The sequence below is a fragment of the Hoplias malabaricus genome, chromosome 13 (genome assembly GCF_029633855.1).
Source record: "Hoplias malabaricus isolate fHopMal1 chromosome 13, fHopMal1.hap1, whole genome shotgun sequence".
NCBI lineage: Eukaryota > Metazoa > Chordata > Actinopteri > Characiformes > Erythrinidae > Hoplias > Hoplias malabaricus.
Window position 1 is genome coordinate 2,660,919 of NC_089812.1, and position 20,231 is coordinate 2,681,149.

Sequence of the window (20,231 nt, forward strand, 5' to 3'; positions counted from 1 at the left end):
CACTGAGACATGGAAGGAAAAAGAAGAAAGAAGTGGAGAGAGGAACATGGACAAAGCTGGTTTCTGTTTATGATTTTATTAAAAAATTACAACCACTCCCATCATATAATAATTCACATTGTATTGTAAAGAGCACAGTTTCTTTGTGTTATAAAAACAGAGCATTCTTTAATACTCAGAGGAGCAGGTTTATATTTATAGATTTATATTTATATATTTTGGCATTTAATGAGAGCAGATAAAGTTCAGAAAGACCCCGGAGTCTCACCATCAGCGCAGAGACAAATATAAATATTCATAAACAGGTTTGTGAATCACAGTCCACCTTAAATCCATCAGAACATCACTCTCACTGTAAAAGTACAGATGCTTTTCCTTTGCCATACACGGGGTTTTAGTAATGAATGTGTAATGAGGGTTTCGGGAGTGTGAAATGGGGGGGGGGGGGGCTACAGCAGGGGGCGCTATACATCTTTTAATCAGTGTGAATACACTGTGAACGCAGAGAGACGACTGGATTCATTTCTGGGCACAAACACCTGCAGAACTCTAAATTCAACATTGACAGGGACCACCGTTCCACTCGGTTCCCTCTATTGTCACTGTGTTCTGTTTTCTGGATTGTTTATTATGCCTCCATTTCTCTGCAGAAGCCCAGATCACCCCGGCAGCATGAGCCAGCTCTTATCCATGAAGGTGCTGCAGTAAGCCAGGTCTCCCCGAGCTGGTGTTACATCAGTTGCGGTCTTCCTGAAGCTTTCTGACCTGAGTGTCTTACTCCAGCTCAGTGATGGAGAACCATGCAGGAAAGCGAGAGAACAGGTAAAACAGGTGAGACCTGGGGCGGGGCTAGCACAGGGGGGGCATGGTCTATAGAAGTTCCAGCTCCCACAGACAGCTGTCCTCTTCTGATTCACTCCGGATGATCACATGATCTTTATCATATGCTTTACCACCTGCAAAAACAAGAACAAGGACAGGTTCATCCAGCATTTCTCAGAATAGAAGAATATTAATCAGGACTGTGTTCCTCTGTTTCAGCATCCACTCTTCTGAGAAGGCTTTACACTAGATGTAGTGGAACATTGCTGTGAAACTCTGATGTCATTCAGAAACTCATCGAGAACACACCGTGTTTCACCGTTCCACTGTGCTGGGAGTCTTTATGACCCACATGAGGGCATCCCATTTCATTTAATCTTTCTCTACAGAGAGTACCCATGGGTTGCTGTCACATTTTGGTGTGGGCGCCATATTGGGGAGCGATTGTCTGGTTTCTGATGGGAAACATGGATAAACATATCTCATACCCAGCTCCTCTCCCTGCTCTGGGGAGAGTCTCACAACACTCAGAAGCACAGAAGCCCATTGCCTCTTTGCATCAGGGGGGTAAAGGATCCCACAGTGTTGTATAATGAGGTGAAAATGACCTGTTATCTACTGTTAGCCATATTAGCATTTTCATCATTGGATCTAATGGAAAACAGTTAGCACCTTAGACTCCAATGCATTTCTCTGCTTATGTGACTGAATCTGAGTGAGTTGTTCATACACAGATCATACACAAGCTTCAGTAATCATATAATTTCCATCTATAGGACTACGGACACAAGCCACATTCTTTTGTTTCATACTTTTTCCCCTGTCTCATTACAGTCATTACAGTTCCCCATGTGTCATTACAGGGGCAGTATTGTTAGTTTTATTATATGTAATGTGAACTATGTAGAGGGTATTTGGGACAAAGAACCTCTCTACTGACAGATACAGACTAACTGAGCCCTGTTTACAAACATGATGTGGGTAAATTGGTCAGGGACTTAATTTTAATGTGTAAATAAGGACGAAAAGTGTTGAAAGAAATAATAAAACAATTTACTGACCTTTGACGTCCAGCAGCAGGCCAGGGAAAGTGATGCTGTAGATGGTGCCATTGAGCTGAGCGCTCCACATCTGAACAGGGGAACGAGTCTCGGACCATAACACCACCTTCGCCCCACTCTCCACAGTCCCCATCACCTGTACGCTCATACACTGAGATAACTAAGGACACACACACACAAACACACACAGTCATAGTTACACAACCTATGGATGTTGTGTTATCATAGGTAGCCCCATTCACTTTATAAAGCATTGTGTGTAAATGTAATGACTAAGCACATAGAAAGGCCCCAGTAAAGACCTTATTTTTGAGAAGTCCATCCTGGTAGAACCAGAGATCACTGTCGCCCTCTATCTCCTGGGACACGACAATGCGTCCAGACTTCATACTCTCCACTCCGCCCTGCACCGACATGTAGAGTCCAGTCTCTTTATAGCGGATACGGAAATATCTACGCTTCTGCATGAGCACACACACACACACACACACACACACACACACACACACAGTCACATAAAGAAACTGCAAGAGCATGTTAAAGGTGCATAATGCATATATTAATAATGATTATAATAATGATGTTGATAATGTTATGACTGCGCACCACTCTGATTGGGTACATGGAGCCAACTGTGCTGAAGGAGCTGAACTTGTGCCAATTGGTGATCTCTATTGGCTCCAGCAGGAACTGGCGCCCCCTGTAGTTACTGTGCTCACACAACACCCAACTGGAAGACAAAAGACATTACACATTACATAACTCCTCTCTCTCTCCGTCTCTCTCTCTCTCTCTCTCTCTCTCTCTCTCTCTATCTCTCTCTCTCTCTCTCTCTCTCTCTCTCTCTCTCTCTCTCTCTCACCATCCTCTGTTGACTCTGACAGACAGGAAGTGAGGGTTGTATCCTTCTTGTGTCATGTTGGAGATTTCCATGTCCACAGTGACCTCTCGCCCCTCAAAGCACTCCAGACCAAACAAAGAAATGGAGGGGACTGTAAACTCCTGGAGAAACAACACAGAGGGGTTTGTGTGTGAGAGACATAGAGAGAGAGGGAGAGAGAGAGAGAGAGAGAGAGAGAGAGAGAGAGAGAGAGCTGTACTCACCATGGGTAGGGATTTAATGGAGTGGAGAGTGAAGTTGGGGGGGCAGCCCATACTGGGTACATTTGCATAATCTCCCTCTGATAATACGTACTGGTTCCCAAGGAAGTTGTTATCGTCATACAGTGCCCAGCTGAGACAACAAGAACAGGTTTATATGATCATAAACATACAGCAGGTGAAGGGTTAACATTTGTTTGTTGCTGTTTTCAGAAAAAAGTCTTTAAATATTCCAACGCACCCACTTCTCACTGACTCACTCACTCACTCACTGACTCACTCACTCACTCACTCACTGACTCACTCACTCACTCACTCACTCACTGACTCACTGACTCACTGACTCACTGACTCACTCACTCACTGACTCACTGACTCACTGACTCACTCACTCAGGTGTCGGCCCTGACACTGACATTGGCTTGTATTCAGAAAGTTGTGGGGACTAACTCTAACAGTGATTGGTTGCAGAAATTCAGGGTGTGCGACTGCTGAAGTAACCTCACCTGCCCCCCGTCACCCTGCAGGACTGAGCTTGGATTCCTTCCGGAAGACCTTCGTGGCTCTTTGTGAAAACCCGACAGATTCCCTGGAAACTGGGCTCAGAGTAAAACTGCAGCTGCAGCCAGAGATACACAAACACACGTCACTGCACCAGGATCAATCAATAACCACTCAATGCCCAGTCAATCAATAACCAATCAATTCATAACCCATCAATCATTATCCAGTCACTTGTATAAAAAAATCTCTCAATGCCCAGTCAATCAATAACTAATCAATTAAAAATAAAACAGTAAACAACCAACTAATCAATAACAATCAATCAATATCCAATCAATCAATAATACAGATATCAGGAGTATAACAGCGAACTGACCTCACTCCTGAACCCAGGGCCATCCATTGGAGCCTAAAGCCAAAAACACAAATGTTCATTTAAATGCAGTTAACATGAATACGTTATTATTATCTGTACCCATCTAGAGTATAGGATAACATAGAGTAAATATGAAAGTGTAAATATGTATGAATATGTAAATATGAATATGTAATAATGTAATATATGCAAATGGATATATATGTAAATGATATACAGATGTATGTCCTGTACCTACTACAGATGGGTTAAATGGACTGTGAATATGTAAATCTGTAAATAAGTAAATTTGTGAATATGAATATTTAAATATGTAAATAAGCTGGACCTGTAGGATGGGCTGGATGGAGCAGATGCGGTTGTCCTCTGAGCCCCAGTCTGCGCAGTTACTGTAGTAACCTTTCTCCAGAACAAACTGATTTCCGGAGTAATCCACATGAGAGTACGCCACCCAGCTGAGAGACACAGAATTACACAGCATTAACTGTAAATAGCACTATGAAGCATCTGCACCTGAACCTACGGTCACCTTGCTCATTGCTATGTGTGGGCTAGAGGGTTACAGGCCTCCATCATTGGGCTGTGGAGCAGTGGAACTGTGTTGTGACGGATTATAAGATTGTAATGAGAGTGTAATGAGACAGTAGTGAGACTGTAATTAACGTGCAGTGATAATGAAGTGAACATGTACTGAGAGTGCAGTAAGATTGGAGTGAACATGTAGTGAGAGTGCAGTAAGATTGGAGTGAGGGTGTAGTGAGAGTGCAGTAAGATTGGAGTGAGCGTGTAGTGAGAGTGCAGTAAGATTGGAGTGAGCGTGCAGTGAGATTGCAGTAAGAATTGAGTGAGCGTGTAGTGAGAGTACAGTAAGATTGGAGTGAGTGTGTAGTGAGAAGATTCAGTAAGATTGGAGTGAGCGTGCAGTGAGATTGCAGTAAGATTGGAGTGAGCGTGTAGTGAGAGTGCAGTAAGATTGGAGTGAGTGTGTAGTGAGAGTGCAGTAAGATTGGAGTGAGCGTGTAGTGAGAGTGCAGTAAGATTGGAGTGAGTGTGTAGTGAGAATGCAGTAAGATTGGAGTGAGTGTGCAGTGAGATTGCAGTAAGATTGGAATGAGCGTGTAGTGAAAGTGCAGTAAAATTGGAGTGAGCGTGTAGTGAGAGTGCAGTAAGATTGGAGTGAGTGTGTAGTGAGAGTGCAGTAAGATTGGAGTGAGTGTGTAGTGAGAGTGCAGTAAGATTGGAGTGAGCGTGTAGTGAGAGTGCAGTAAGATTGCAGTGAGAACGTAGTGAGGGTGCAGTAAGATTGGAGTGAGCATGTAGTGAGATTGCAGTAAAATTGGAGTGAGTGTGTAGTGAGAGTGTAGTAAGATTGGAGTGAGCATGTAGTAAGAGTGCAGTAAGATTGGAGTGAGGGTGAAGTGAGAGTGCAGTAAGATTGGAGTGAGTGTGTAGTGAGAGTGCAGTAAGATTGGAGTGAGCATGTAATGAGAGTGCAGTAAGATTGCAGTGAGCATGTAGTGAGATTGCAGTAAAATTGGAGTGAGTGTGTAGTGAGAGTGCAGTAAGATTGGAGTGAGCATGTAGTGAGAGTGCAGTAAAATTGGAGTGAGCCTGCAGTGAGAGTGCAGTAAGATTGGAGTGAGCATGTAGTGAGAGTGCAGTAAGATTAGAGTGAGCATGTAGTGAGAGTGCAGTAAAATTGGAGTGAGTGTGTAGTGAGAGTGCAGTAAAATTGGAGTGAGTGTGTAGTGAGAGTGCAGTAAGATTGGAGTGAGCATGTAGTGAGAGTGCAGTAAAATTGGAGTGAGCCTGCAGTGAGAGTGCAGTAAGATTGGAGTGAGCCTGCAGTGAGAGTGCAGTAAGATTGGAGTGAGCCTGCAGTGAGAGTGCAGTAAGATTGGAGTGAGCATGTAGTGAGAGTGCAGTAAGATTGGAGTGAGCGTGTAGTGAGAATGCAGTAAGATTGGAGTGAGCGTGTACTGAGAGTGCAGTAAGATTGGAGTGAGTGTGTAGTGAGAGTGCAGTAAGATTGGAGTGAGTGTGTAGTGAGAGTGCAGTAAGATTGGAGTGAGCATGTAGTGAGATTGCAGTAAGATTGTAGTGAGCGTGTACTGAGAGTGCAGTAAGATTGGAGTGAGTGTGTAGTGAGAGTGCAGTAAGATTGGAGTGAGCATGTAGTGAGAGTGCAGTAAGATTGGAGTGAGCGTGTAGTGAGAGTGCAGTAAGATTGTAGTGAGCGTGTAGTGAGAGTGCAGTAAGATTGGAGTGAGTGTGCAGTGAGATTGCAGTAAGATTGGAGTGAGCGTGTAGTGAGAGTGCAGTAAGATTGGAGTGAGTGTGTAGTGAGAGTGCAGTAAGATTGGAGTGAGCGTGTAGTGAGATTGCAGTAAGATTGTAGTGAGCGTGTAGTGAGATTGCAGTAAGATTGTAGTGAGCGTGTAGTGAGAGTGCAGTAAGATTGGAGTGAGTGTGTAGTGAGAGTGCAGTAAGATTGGAGTGAGCGTGTAGTGAGATTGCAGTAAGATTGTAGTGAGCGTGTAGTGAGAGTGCAGTAAGATTGTAGTGAGTGTGTAGTGAGAGTGCAGTAAGATTGGAGTGAGCATGTAGTGAGAGTGCATTAAGATTTTAGTGAGCGTGTAGTGAGAGTGCAGTAAGATTGGAGTGAGCGTGTACTGAGAGTGCAGTAAGATTGGAGTGAGCATGTAGTGAAAGTGCAGTAAGATTGGAGTGAGCCTGCAGTGAGAGTGCAGTAAGATTGGAGTGAGCGTGTAGTGAGAGTGCAGTAAGATTGGAGTGAGCGTGTAGTGAGAGTGCAGTAAGATTGGAGTGAGCATGTAGTGAGAGTGCAGTAAGATTGGAGTGAGTGTGTAGTGAGAGTGCAGTAAGATTGGAGTGAGCGTGTAGTGAGAGTGCAGTAAGATTGGAGTGAGTGTGTAGTGAGAATGCAGTAAGATTGGAGTGAGTGTGCAGTGAGATTGCAGTAAGATTGGAATGAGCGTGTAGTGAAAGTGCAGTAAAATTGGAGTGAGCGTGTAGTGAGAGTGCAGTAAGATTGGAGTGAGTGTGTAGTGAGAGTGCAGTAAGATTGGAGTGAGTGTGTAGTGAGAGTGCAGTAAGATTGGAGTGAGCGTGTAGTGAGAGTGCAGTAAGATTGCAGTGAGAACGTAGTGAGGGTGCAGTAAGATTGGAGTGAGCATGTAGTGAGATTGCAGTAAAATTGGAGTGAGTGTGTAGTGAGAGTGTAGTAAGATTGGAGTGAGCATGTAGTGAGAGTGCAGTAAGATTGGAGTGAGGGTGAAGTGAGAGTGCAGTAAGATTGGAGTGAGTGTGTAGTGAGAGTGCAGTAAGATTGGAGTGAGCATGTAATGAGAGTGCAGTAAGATTGCAGTGAGCATGTAGTGAGATTGCAGTAAAATTGGAGTGAGTGTGTAGTGAGAGTGCAGTAAGATTGGAGTGAGCATGTAGTGAGAGTGCAGTAAAATTGGAGTGAGCCTGCAGTGAGAGTGCAGTAAGATTGGAGTGAGCATGTAGTGAGAGTGCAGTAAGATTAGAGTGAGCATGTAGTGAGAGTGCAGTAAAATTGGAGTGAGTGTGTAGTGAGAGTGCAGTAAAATTGGAGTGAGTGTGTAGTGAGAGTGCAGTAAGATTGGAGTGAGCATGTAGTGAGAGTGCAGTAAAATTGGAGTGAGCCTGCAGTGAGAGTGCAGTAAGATTGGAGTGAGCCTGCAGTGAGAGTGCAGTAAGATTGGAGTGAGCCTGCAGTGAGAGTGCAGTAAGATTGGAGTGAGCATGTAGTGAGAGTGCAGTAAGATTGGAGTGAGCGTGTAGTGAGAATGCAGTAAGATTGGAGTGAGCGTGTACTGAGAGTGCAGTAAGATTGGAGTGAGTGTGTAGTGAGAGTGCAGTAAGATTGGAGTGAGTGTGTAGTGAGAGTGCAGTAAGATTGGAGTGAGCATGTAGTGAGATTGCAGTAAGATTGTAGTGAGCGTGTACTGAGAGTGCAGTAAGATTGGAGTGAGTGTGTAGTGAGAGTGCAGTAAGATTGGAGTGAGCATGTAGTGAGAGTGCAGTAAGATTGGAGTGAGCGTGTAGTGAGAGTGCAGTAAGATTGTAGTGAGCGTGTAGTGAGAGTGCAGTAAGATTGGAGTGAGTGTGCAGTGAGATTGCAGTAAGATTGGAGTGAGCGTGTAGTGAGAGTGCAGTAAGATTGGAGTGAGTGTGTAGTGAGAGTGCAGTAAGATTGGAGTGAGCGTGTAGTGAGATTGCAGTAAGATTGTAGTGAGCGTGTAGTGAGATTGCAGTAAGATTGTAGTGAGCGTGTAGTGAGAGTGCAGTAAGATTGGAGTGAGTGTGTAGTGAGAGTGCAGTAAGATTGGAGTGAGCGTGTAGTGAGATTGCAGTAAGATTGTAGTGAGCGTGTAGTGAGAGTGCAGTAAGATTGTAGTGAGTGTGTAGTGAGAGTGCAGTAAGATTGGAGTGAGCATGTAGTGAGAGTGCATTAAGATTTTAGTGAGCGTGTAGTGAGAGTGCAGTAAGATTGGAGTGAGCGTGTACTGAGAGTGCAGTAAGATTGGAGTGAGCATGTAGTGAAAGTGCAGTAAGATTGGAGTGAGCCTGCAGTGAGAGTGCAGTAAGATTGGAGTGAGCGTGTAGTGAGAGTGCAGTAAGATTGGAGTGAGCGTGTAGTGAGAGTGCAGTAAGATTGGAGTGAGCATGTAGTGAGAGTGCAGTAAGATTGGAGTGAGTGTGTAGTGAGAGTGCAGTAAGATTGGAGTGAGCATGTAGTGAGAATGCAGTAAGATTGGAGCGAGAGTGTACTGAGAGTGCAGTAAGATTAGAGTGAGCATGTAGTGAGAATGCAGTAAGATTGGAGTGAGCGTGTAGTGAGAGTGCAGTAAGATTGGAGTGAGTGTGTAGTGAGAGTGCAATAAGATTGGAGTGAGCATGTAGTGAGAGTGCAGTAAGATTGTAGTGAGCGTGTAGTGAGAGTGCAGTAAGATTGGAGTGAGTGTGTAGTGAGAGTGCAGTAAGATTGGAGTGAGCATGTAGTGAGAGTGCAGTAAGATTGGAGTGAGTGTGTAGTGAGAGTGCAGTAAGATTGGAGTGAGCGTGTAGTGAGAGTGCAGTAAGATTGGAGTGAGCGTGTAGTGAGAGTGCAGTAAGATTGGAGTGAGTGTGTAGTGAGAATGCAGTAAGATTGGAGTGAGCGTGTATTGAGGATGTAGTGTGATTATATTCAGTATGTAGTGACAGTGGAGTGAGTTTTTAGTGAGAGTGTAGTGAGACTTGTGTGAGTGTACTGAGACTAGTGAGAGTGTTGTGTGACAAACATTTTTGTGAGTGTAATGAGAGAGAGGTGAGAGTGTAGTGAGATTTTAGTGAGAGTGGACTGAGAGCATTGTGAGAGTGTAATGAGACTGTAGTCAGAGTGAAGTGAGAGTAGAATGAGTGTGTAATGAGACTTAAGTGAGTGTAGTGAGAGAGAGCTGAGAGGGTAGTAAGAATGTAGTGAGACATGTGAGAGTGTAGGGGGACTTTAGTGAGAGTGAAATGAGGGTGTAGTGAGAATAGAGTGAGAGTGCAGTGAGAATGGAGTGTGATAAACTGTGTGCCAGAGTACATACGCTCCACTGAGGACGTGGATAGATCGCGTCATTGTTTTGAATCCAAAAGGCTCTACATCTGGAACAGCCTCCGTCACCTCGAACGTCCGCTCTTCCTCACCTTCCTCGTCTCCTCCCGGCATCTCAATCATCACCAGGACCGGCTGGGACAGGTCCTTTAACACAAACACACACTGTAACGTCACAGAAACACACTCTAACACCACAGCAACTGACACACACAACGTAGCACCAAAACAATACATACAATGACCTCAACAACACACAAAAACAGACTGTATCACCACAACACACACACACACACACACACACACACACACACACACAGTAATACCACATCACACTAACACACACACACACACACACACACACACAGAAATAAAGATGAACTCACAGTTCGGATGACTCGGGCGGAGCGCAGTTCTGAATCCCTGCCCCCCCAGACTCTCCAGTCATGATACTCCCCTTCCTCCAGCAGGTACTGGTTGCCACGGAAACCTTCCTTCTCATAACCCACCCATCTGAGATCAACACACCGGGAAAAACGATGAGAAATTAACAGGATAAACACATGAGACCCCTCCAGACAGAAGCAGGACAGCGAACGAGGAAGGTAAGGCGCCTGGAACACCGTGGGGGTGAGGGTAGATGTACAGCAGTCTGTGTAAGTGTTAATAAACAGGACTCACATTCCACCGAGGACTTTAATGGACCCTGCGTTGAACATAAACACCGTCTGTGCCCGGTCCTCCCTCGTCATGAAGTCCCTGGTGTTTGTATAGATCTCTCGACTCTTCCCGGTGAAATATGGCTTTTCATAGATCACCAGCTGAAGGGTTAAACCACACACACACACAGATCAGCCATGGCATTACACCCATCTAAATGTATCTACAGTGAGTGTCCATTCTCTCAGCTCCACTGCCCGTAGGGGTCAATCTGTACTTCCACAACTACAGAATGTAGTTGCTCTGCATACTTTGTTAGCACTCTTTCACCCCACAGGACCCCCACAGAGCAGGTGTGATGTGGTGGTGGATCATTCTCAGTGCTGCAGTGACACTGACGTGGTGGTGGTGTGTTAGTGTGTGTTGTGCTGGTGTAGAGTGGATCAGACACAGCAGTGCTGCTGGAGTTTTTACACCCCCCAGTGTCACCGACCAAAACATCCAGCAAGCAGTGTCCTGTGGTCAGTGACCTCGGTGGAGGTCCTGTGGAGGTTTCTGACCATTGAAGAACAGGGTGAAGTATGCAGAGCAACAGACAGACGGTCAGACAGGTATGGTCAGTGGAGCTGAAAGAGTGGACAGTGAGCGTAAATGAACAAGGTGTCTGTAATGTTTTGGCTGATGGGTGTAGCTCTGTAAAGTAATGTAGTGTGAAAACACAACACACACAATCACTCCAGTGATCTTACCTTAGGATCATTCGGCTTCTCCACCCTCGGTTCACCCTATGAGAGAGAGACAGACGCAGACGCATACGCAGACAGACAGACACAGATTAAAAAAGTGATTAACAGAGTTATTTGTAGAAAATGTTAACTCATTAAGGCCCCCACTCTAGGGGAACACATTTCTGGGGTCTTGGCCTGAAATATCTGTGACCTGCTTTAATCAAAACCCCACGAGCCTTTGTGCACCTGTGATTGGACAGACACAGACAAGGGGGCGGGGCAATTCTAAAGTCTCTGCAGTTGACGTCAGAAGCGAAGCAGAATAAGAATGGCTCGTTTTATCCCATGTTTTCTGACTTACGCAGCTCACAGGAAGATAACTGCGTGATCTTGTTTCACAGTGTGTGTGTTGGTGGCCTCTAGGTAAACATATTATTGTCCATGCACTGAAAAAAGGGGTTTATGTAATATGGTTCCTAAGAGGTGAGAGAATTAAAAGAGAGTCTCACTATTTTGAGCGGGTGCAGAGAGCCGACGTATGGCTGGGTCACGCCCCACGAGGCTGGGTTTGTGAACCCGCCCACCTCCAGAACCCTGGGAACCCCCTGGAAGAATGGTTCTGCAAAAACCAGCCACCTAATACACACACACACACACACACACACTCACATTAATACCACAAAATAAAGCATTTCCGTTTACTGTATTATATGTGAAAATCTCTTTTTATCACTCTCTCTCTCTCTCTCTCTCTGAGTGTGTCTGAAGACAGTGTATAAAGAGTGTGTCTCACAGTCCAGCGTTGATGATGATGGAGTTCGCTTTAATAGGGAATCCGAAAATCCTGGCATCCTCCGAAGTGTCCCGGAACACCACCTTCTTCCCTTCCGCATTCTCCTCCGGAAACAAACAGATCTCAGGGACACTGTAATCCTGAGAAGCACAGAGGAATAAATAGGTCTTATAAATGCTGTTCTCCTTAGAGAAAACAGAGAAATAAAGAGATCTGCGGAACCCTGTTTTCCTGAGAAACACTAAGAAATAAGGAGATTTCAGGAATGCTGTTCTCCTGAGAGAGGATTTGAGAAACCACTGGTACCAGTTTCTCTCTTGTCTTTTGGATACAGACGACGCCTGTCCACTGCAGAAAGAGCTGTGTGAATGTCTCTCTCTGAACACAGGGGGCGCTCTGCAGCCTGTTCCGGAAAAGGGCTCAGTGAGTCTCCTTTAGCTCTCATCACTCACTCTATTAACACCTACATCTCCATCTTTAAACTGTGTTCCCGGTCTGTTTACTTTAACAACATTAACAATGAAAACTGTGAAGTCAAACACGCCTCATCACATGATGCTTCAGTGTAACTCAGAAGGAACATATCAACTCTGACTGAAGTGTGTTTAATGCAGTGTGTCGTACCCTCACTGCTCTCCTCAGAGATCCAATGATGAAGCGTCTTGGCTCTGGTTCTGTGTGGTTCTCCCCAGGTTCCTGTTTTCCATTCTCTGTTCCGCCCTCTGTTCCGTTCGGGGTTCCGTTCTGTTGGTTTTGGGTGAAAATGAAGGGATTGGTCAGTTCCATGTCTCCTTCGTCCAGAGCGATCTTCTCTCCTTTAAAATCAGGCTTTTCATATAACACCCATCTGCAGAAAAGGAAAACCAACAAACAAACACACACACACACGCACACACACACACACACACTAAAGGACTCCCTTCTGCATCTTCATGACACAATCAGTATTCCCTGTTAATTATCCACACACCATTTACACACACTTTACTGGAAAGTGGACAGTAGGGATATTTTCTCATTGTCAGGGCTTAATTTTCTGAGCCTAATCCACAGTACTTCCACGAACATTCCTAAAGAATCACAGAGACCTGCCCCGACAAACTTCGAGAGAGAGAGAGAGAGAGAGAGAGAGAGAGAGAGAGAGAGAGAGACAGAGAGAGAGACAGAAAGGGAGAAAGACAGAGGGAAAGAGAGAGAGAGAGGAGTGTATAGCCCAGGGTGAGGTTGTGTTGTGATTGACAGCAGTGAAGAGCTGCTATAGTTCTGAGCTTGAGGCGAGGGAGAGTCTGCAAGTTCAAACCCATTAGGGGTTCATTTGAGAGTCTGTTTAGGGCTAAATACACTGAAACACTTGAACACTCATTTCAGTGTAGTGTGCCATTGTGTCACTGTGTGCAAGTGTGCAAGTGTAGTGTGCAAGCGTTTCAGTGTAGTGTGCAAGCGTTTCAGTGTAGTGAGTAAGTGTTTCAGTGTAGTGTGCAAGCGTTTCAGTGTAGTGTGCAAGTGTTTCAGTGTAGTGAGTAAGTGTTTCAGTGTAGTGTGCAAGTATTTCAGTGTAGTGTGCAAGTGTTTCAGTGTAGTGAGTAAGTGTTTCAGTGTAATGTTCAAGTGTTTCAGTGTAGTGTGCAAGCGTTTCAGTGTAGTGTGCAAGCGTTTCAGTGTAGTGTGCAAGTGTTTCAGTGTAGTGTGCAAGTGTATCAGTGTAGTGTGCAAGCGTTTCAGTGTAGTGTGCAAGAGTTTCAGTGTAGTGAGAAAGTGTTTCAGTGTAGTGTGCAAGCTTTTCAGTGTAATGTGCAAGAGTTTCAGTGTAGTGAGAAAGTGTTTCAGTGTAGTGTGCAAGCTTTTCAGTGTAGTCTGCAAGTGTTTCAGTGTAGTGTGCAAGTGTTTCAGTGTAGTGTGCAAGCGTTTCAGTGTAGTGTGCAAGTGTTTCAGTGTAGTGTGCAAGTGTTTCAGTGTAGTGTGCAAGGGTTTCAGTGTAGTGAGCAAGTGTTTCAGTGTAGTGAACAAGGGTTTCAGTGTAGTGTGCAAGAGTTTCAGTGTAGTGTGCAAATGTTTCAGTGTAGTGTGCAAGAGTTTCAGTGTAGTGTGCAAGAGTTTCAGTGTAGTGTGCAAGTGTTTCAGTGTAGTGAGCAGGTGTTTCAGTGTAGTGTGCAAGTGTTTCAGTGTAGTGAGCAAGTGTTTCAGTGTAGTGTGCAAGTGTTTCAGTGTAGTGAGCAAGTGTTTCAGTGTAGTGAGCAATTGTTTCAGTGTAGTGAGCAAGGGTTTCAGTGTAGTGTGCAAGTGTTTCAGTGTAGTGAGCAAGGGTTTCAATGTAGTGTGCAAGTGTTTCAGTGTAGTGTTCAAGTGTTTCAGTGTAGTGTGCAAATGTTTCAGTGTAGTGTTCAAGTGTTTCAGTGTAGTGTGCAAGTGTTTCAGTGTAGTCTGCAAGTGTTTTAGTGTAGTGTGCAAACGTTTTAGTGTAGTGTGCAAGTGTTTCAGTGTAGTGAGCAAGTGTTTCAGTGTAGTGAATAAGGGTTTCAGTGTAGTGTGCAAGTGTTTCAGTGTAGTGTGCAAGTGTTTCAGTGTAGTGTGCAAGTGTTTCAGTGTAGTGAATAAGGGTTTCAGTGTAGTGTGCAAGTGTTTCAGTGTAGTGTGCAAGTGTTTTAGTGTAGTGTGCAAACGTTTCAGTGTAGTGTCCAAGTGTTTCAGTGTAGTGTGCAAGGGTTTCAGTGTAGTGTGCAAGTGTTTCAGTGTAGTGAACAAGGGTTTCAGTGTAGTGTGCAAGTTTTTCAGTGTAGTGTGCAAGTGTTTCAGTGTAGTGAGAAAGTGTTTCAGTGTAGTGTGCAAGTGTTTCAGTATAGTGAATAAGGGTTTCAGTGTAGTGTGCAAGTGTTTCAGTGTAGTGAATAAGGGTTTCAGTGTAGTGTGCAAGTGTTTCAGTGTAGTGAGCAAATGTTTTAGTGTAGTGTGCAAGTGTTTCAGTGTAGTGTACAAGTTTTTCAGTGTAGTGCACAAGGGTTTCAGTGTAGTGTGCAAGTGTTTCAGTGTAGTGTGCAAGTGTTTCAGTGTAGTGAACAAGGGTTTCAGTGCAAGTTTTTCAGGTCTATGGTATCCACCCATAGAGAAAGAGCATAGTAATCAGATCCAGATTCTAATCTGGATTATTTTGCATGTGAATGTAATCTGGTGTCTCTCACCCTCCTCGGACAACTCTGATGGAAATGCGCTCTGGAAATTTCCAGGCTGTGGCATCCACCACGTCTCCTCGAAGCTCAATCCTGTGTGCAAGTGTTTCAGTGTAGTGAGCAGGTGTTTCAGTGTAGTGTGCAAGTGTTTCAGTGTAGTGAGCAAGTGTTTCAGTGTAGTGTGCAAGTGTTTCAGTGTAGTGAGCAAGTGTTTCAGTGTAGTGAGCAAGTGTTTCAGTGTAGTGAGCAAGGGTTTCAGTGTAGTGTGCAAGTGTTTCAGTGTAGTGAGCAAGGGTTTCAATGTAGTGTGCAAGTGTTTCAGTGTAGTGTTCAAGTGTTTCAGTGTAGTGTGCAAATGTTTCAGTGTAGTGTTCAAGTGTTTCAGTGTAGTGTGCAAGTGGTTCAGTGTAGTCTGCAAGTGTTTTAGTGTAGTGTGCAAACGTTTTAGTGTAGTGTGCAAGTGTTTCAGTGTAGTGAGCAAGTGTTTCAGTGTAGTGAATAAGGGTTTCAGTGTAGTGTGCAAGTGTTTCAGTGTAGTGTGCAAGTGTTTCAGTGTAGTGTGCAAGTGTTTCAGTGTAGTGAATAAGGGTTTCAGTGTAGTGTGCAAGTGTTTCAGTGTAGTGTGCAAGTGTTTTAGTGTAGTGTGCAAACGTTTCAGTGTAGTGTGCAAGTGTTTCAGTGTAGTGTGCAAGGGTTTCAGTGTAGTGTGCAAGGGTTTCAGTGTAGTGAGCAAGTGTTTCAGTGTAGTGTGCAAGTTTTTCAGTGTAGTGTGCAAGTATTTCAGTGTAGTGAGAAAGTGTTTCAGTGTAGTGTGCAAGTTTTTCAGTGAAGTGTGCAAGGGTTTCAGTGTAGTGTGCAAGTGTTTCAGTGTAGTGAGCAAGTGTTTCAGTGTAGTGAATAAGGGTTTCAGTGTAGTGTGCAAGTGTTTCAGTGTAGTGTGCAAGTGTTTTAGTGTAGTGTGCAAACGTTTCAGTGTAGTGTGCAAGTGTTTCAGTGTAGTGTGCAAGTGTTTTAGTGTAGTGTGTAAACGTTTCAGTGTAGTGTGCAAGTGTTTCAGTGTAGTGAATAAGGGTTTCAGTGTAGTGTGCAAGTGTTTCAGTGTAGTGTGCAAGTTTTTCAGTGTAGTGAATAAGGGTTTCAGTGTAGTGTGCAAACGTTTCAGTGTAGTGTGCAAGTGTTTCAGTGTAGTGAATAAGGGTTTCAGTGTAGTGTGCAAGTGTTTCAGTGTAGTGAATAAGGGTTTCAGTGTAGTGTGCAAGTGTTTCAGTGTAGTGAGCAAATGTTTTAGTGTAGTGTGCAAGTGTTTCAGTGTAGTGTGCAAGTGTTTCAGTGTAGTGTGCAAGCGTTTCAGTGTAGTGTGCAAGTGTTTCAGTGTAGTGTGCAAGTGTTTCAGTGTAGTGTGCAAGTGTTTCAGTGTAGTGTGCAAGGGTTTCAGTGTAGTGAGCAAGTGTTTCAGTGTAGTGAACAAGGGTTTCAGTGTAGTGTGCAAGAGTTTCAGTGTAGTGTGCAAATGTTTCAGTGTAGTGTGCAAGAGTTTCAGTGTAGTGTGCAAGAGTTTCAGTGTAGTGTGCAAGTGTTTCAGTGTAGTGAGCAGGTGTTTCAGTGTAGTGTGCAAGTGTTTCAGTGTAGTGAGCAAGTGTTTCAGTGTAGTGTGCAAGTGTTTCAGTGTAGTGAGCAAGTGTTTCAGTGTAGTGAGCAATTGTTTCAGTGTAGTGAGCAAGGGTTTCAGTGTAGTGTGCAAGTGTTTCAGTGTAGTGAGCAAGGGTTTCAATGTAGTGTGCAAGTGTTTCAGTGTAGTGTTCAAGTGTTTCAGTGTAGTGTGCAAATGTTTCAGTGTAGTGTTCAAGTGTTTCAGTGTAGTGTGCAAGTGTTTCAGTGTAGTCTGCAAGTGTTTTAGTGTAGTGTGCAAACGTTTTAGTGTAGTGTGCAAGTGTTTCAGTGTAGTGAGCAAGTGTTTCAGTGTAGTGAATAAGGGTTTCAGTGTCGTGTGCAAGTGTTTCAGTGTAGTGTGCAAGTGTTTCAGTGTAGTGTGCAAGTGTTTCAGTGTAGTGAATAAGGGTTTCAGTGTAGTGTGCAAGTGTTTCAGTGTAGTGTGCAAGTGTTTTAGTGTAGTGTGCAAACGTTTCAGTGTAGTGTGCAAGTGTTTCAGTGTAGTGTGCAAGGGTTTCAGTGTAGTGTGCAAGTGTTTCAGTGTAGTGAACAAGGGTTTCAGTGTAGTGTGCAAGTTTTTCAGTGTAGTGTGCAAGTGTTTCAGTGTAGTGAGAAAGTGTTTCAGTGTAGTGTGCAAGTGTTTCAGTATAGTGAATAAGGGTTTCAGTGTAGTGTGCAAGTGTTTCAGTGTAGTGAATAAGGGTTTCAGTGTAGTGAGCAAGGGTTTCAGTGTAGTGTGCAAGTGTTTCAGTGTAGTGAGCAAGGGTTTCAATGTAGTGTGCAAGTGTTTCAGTGTAGTGTTCAAGTGTTTCAGTGTAGTGTGCAAATGTTTCAGTGTAGTGTTCAAGTGTTTCAGTGTAGTGTGCAAGTGGTTCAGTGTAGTCTGCAAGTGTTTTAGTGTAGTGTGCAAACGTTTTAGTGTAGTGTGCAAGTGTTTCAGTGTAGTGAGCAAGTGTTTCAGTGTAGTGAATAAGGGTTTCAGTGTAGTGTGCAAGTGTTTCAGTGTAGTGTGCAAGTGTTTCAGTGTAGTGTGCAAGTGTTTCAGTGTAGTGAATAAGGGTTTCAGTGTAGTGTGCAAGTGTTTCAGTGTAGTGTGCAAGTGTTTTAGTGTAGTGTGCAAACGTTTCAGTGTAGTGTGCAAGTGTTTCAGTGTAGTGTGCAAGGGTTTCAGTGTAGTGTGCAAGGGTTTCAGTGTAGTGAGCAAATGTTTTAGTGTAGTGTGCAAGTTTTTCAGTGTAGTGTGCAAGTATTTCAGTGTAGTGAGAAAGTGTTTCAGTGTAGTGTGCAAGTTTTTCAGTGAAGTGTGCAAGGGTTTCAGTGTAGTGTGCAAGTGTTTCAGTGTAGTGAGCAAGTGTTTCAGTGTAGTGAATAAGGGTTTCAGTGTAGTGTGCAAGTGTTTCAGTGTAGTGTGCAAGTGTTTTAGTGTAGTGTGCAAACGTTTCAGTGTAGTGTGCAAGTGTTTCAGTGTAGTGTGCAAGTGTTTTAGTGTAGTGTGTAAACGTTTCAGTGTAGTGTGCAAGTGTTTCAGTGTAGTGAATAAGGGTTTCAGTGTAGTGTGCAAGTGTTTCAGTGTAGTGTGCAAGTTTTTCAGTGTAGTGAATAAGGGTTTCAGTGTAGTGTGCAAACGTTTCAGTGTAGTGTGCAAGTGTTTCAGTGTAGTGAATAAGGGTTTCAGTGTAGTGTGCAAGTGTTTCAGTGTAGTGAATAAGGGTTTCAGTGTAGTGTGCAAGTGTTTCAGTGTAGTGAGCAAATGTTTTAGTGTAGTGTGCAAGTGTTTCAGTGTAGTGTGCAAGTGTTTCAGTGTAGTGTGCAAGTGTTTCAGTGTAGTGTGCAAGTGTTTCAGTGTAGTGAATAAGGGTTTCAGTGTAGTGTGCAAGTGTTTCAGTGTAGTGAATAAGGGTTTCAGTGTAGTGTGCAAGTGTTTCAGTGTAGTGAGCAAATGTTTTAGTGTAGTGTGCAAGTGTTTCAGTGTAGTGAATAAGGGTTTCAGTGTAGTGTGCAAGTGTTTCAGTGTAGTGAGCAAATGTTTTAGTGTAGTGTGCAAGTGTTTCAGTGTAGTGTGCAAGTTTTTCAGTGTAGTGAACAAGGGTTTCAGTGTAGTGTGCAAGTGTTTCAGTGTAGTGTGCAAGTGTTTCAGTGTAGTGAATAAGGGTTTCAGTGTAGTGTGCAAGTGTTTCAGTGTAGTGAATAAGGGTTTCAGTGTAGTGTGCAAGTGTTTCAGTGTAGTGAGCAAATGTTTTAGTGTAGTGTGCAAGTGTTTCAGTGTAGTGTGCAAGTTTTTCAGTGTAGTGAACAAGGGTTTCAGTGTAGTGTGCAAGTGTTTCAGTGTAGTGTGCAAGTGTTTCAGTGTAGTGAACAAGGGTTTCAGTGTAGTGAGTAAGGGTTTCAGTGTAGTGAGCAAGTGTTTCAGTGTAGTGAACAAGGGTTTCAGTGCAAGTTTTTCAGGTCTATGGTATCCACCCACAGAGAAAGAGCATAGTAATCAGATCCAGATTCTAATCTGGATTATTTTGCATGTGAATGTAATCTGGTGTCTCTCACCCTCCTCGGACAACTCTGATGGAAATGCGCTCTGGAAATTTCCAGGCTGTGGCGTCCACCACGTCTCCTCGAAGCTCAATCCTCTGTCCACAAAACCCAGGACGGTCATAAATGTACATCTGAACAACCAGAAAAAACCTGATCAGTCAATGATCAGAATTATCACCAGCAGAACAGAGGAACTGTGTTCCCAGAGCAGTTTATAATGCAGCGGTTTACTGCACGTCAAAAGTAAGGTAACTTACTGGACAGGGGGAGTGAGCGAGTGAATCAATGGGTATGTGTGGGTATCTGAGTGAGTCTGAGAGTGAGCCAGTGAGTGAGTGAGTGAATGAGTTTGAGAGTGAGCCAGTGAGTGAGTGAGTGAGTGAGTGAGTCTGAGAGTGAGTGAGTGAGTGAGTGAATGAGTCTGACAGTGAGCCAGTGAGTGAGTGAGTGAGTGAGTGAGTGAGTGAGTCTGAGAGTGAGCCAGTGAGTGAGTGAGTGAATGAGTCTCTGTCCAACAATGTCCTCATTGTTCAGTGTAATACCAAAGGCAGCCACAGGGAGCAGCACATACACTGACACAGATAGAGAACACTGTTTAACTTTGTGCTACTGAAACCAGACACTTATGCAAGGCATTCTGATCTCTCTCTCTCTCTCTCACACACACACACACACACACACACACACACACACACACACAGACATACCCAAAAACACAAACACATCATGGGTAAAACACTGGGGTGATGGAGAAGAAGATTGGAATGTGAGCAAATAAATGAGTGCAGATCACCATCACCGCAGAGAAATACAGGAGTTAGCCAGGTAACTTAAGCCCAAAATGTAAGCTGAATTCAAGATTATGTTATCCGGCTAAACAAGACTCTGTAGCTGCAGATTAAAAAGCCATGGTCAGATCAATGGGTCATTGATTAGCTGCTGACCATTCCCATGGACTATGTGTGTGCGTGTGTGTGTGTGCGTTTGTGTGCGTGCGTGCGCGTGTGTGTGTTTGCGTGCCTGCGTGCGTGCGTGTGTGTGCGTGCGTGTGTGTGTGTATGTGTGTGTGTGTGTGTGTTTGTGTATGAGCTCACCTTTCCTGGACGAGGGTTGAGTTTTCCATGCTCCTTCTCTTTCGTCAGCTGTAAACAGAAAAGACTGGAATTTAGTGACATCACACCAACAAAAGTTTGTCAAAGCCCGTCAACACT

At 44.1% G+C, this 20,231-nt stretch overlaps 1 protein-coding gene across 1 annotated transcript in view; it reads right to left on the reverse strand.

Annotated features, from left to right (window-relative positions):
• Window positions 1–69: 69 nt before the first annotated feature.
• crybg2 (crystallin beta-gamma domain containing 2) overlaps window positions 70–20,231 on the reverse strand; it is a 56,617-nt gene continuing 36,455 nt past the window's right edge. The window contains exons 5-22 of the mRNA XM_066642764.1: window positions 20,115–20,162; window positions 19,033–19,151; window positions 12,302–12,524; window positions 11,678–11,817; window positions 11,394–11,520; window positions 10,906–10,941; window positions 10,178–10,317; window positions 9,883–10,009; window positions 9,489–9,643; window positions 4,193–4,319; window positions 3,865–3,897; window positions 3,491–3,603; window positions 2,988–3,117; window positions 2,746–2,885; window positions 2,490–2,613; window positions 2,186–2,344; window positions 1,884–2,043; window positions 70–956 (exon numbers count right to left, since the gene is read on the reverse strand). Coding sequence (XP_066498861.1) covers window positions 871–956; window positions 1,884–2,043; window positions 2,186–2,344; window positions 2,490–2,613; window positions 2,746–2,885; window positions 2,988–3,117; window positions 3,491–3,603; window positions 3,865–3,897; window positions 4,193–4,319; window positions 9,489–9,643; window positions 9,883–10,009; window positions 10,178–10,317; window positions 10,906–10,941; window positions 11,394–11,520; window positions 11,678–11,817; window positions 12,302–12,524; window positions 19,033–19,151; window positions 20,115–20,162 — 2,187 coding nt within the window. The 3' untranslated portion in view covers window positions 70–870. The remainder of the gene's footprint in view (window positions 957–1,883; window positions 2,044–2,185; window positions 2,345–2,489; window positions 2,614–2,745; window positions 2,886–2,987; window positions 3,118–3,490; window positions 3,604–3,864; window positions 3,898–4,192; window positions 4,320–9,488; window positions 9,644–9,882; window positions 10,010–10,177; window positions 10,318–10,905; window positions 10,942–11,393; window positions 11,521–11,677; window positions 11,818–12,301; window positions 12,525–19,032; window positions 19,152–20,114; window positions 20,163–20,231) is intronic.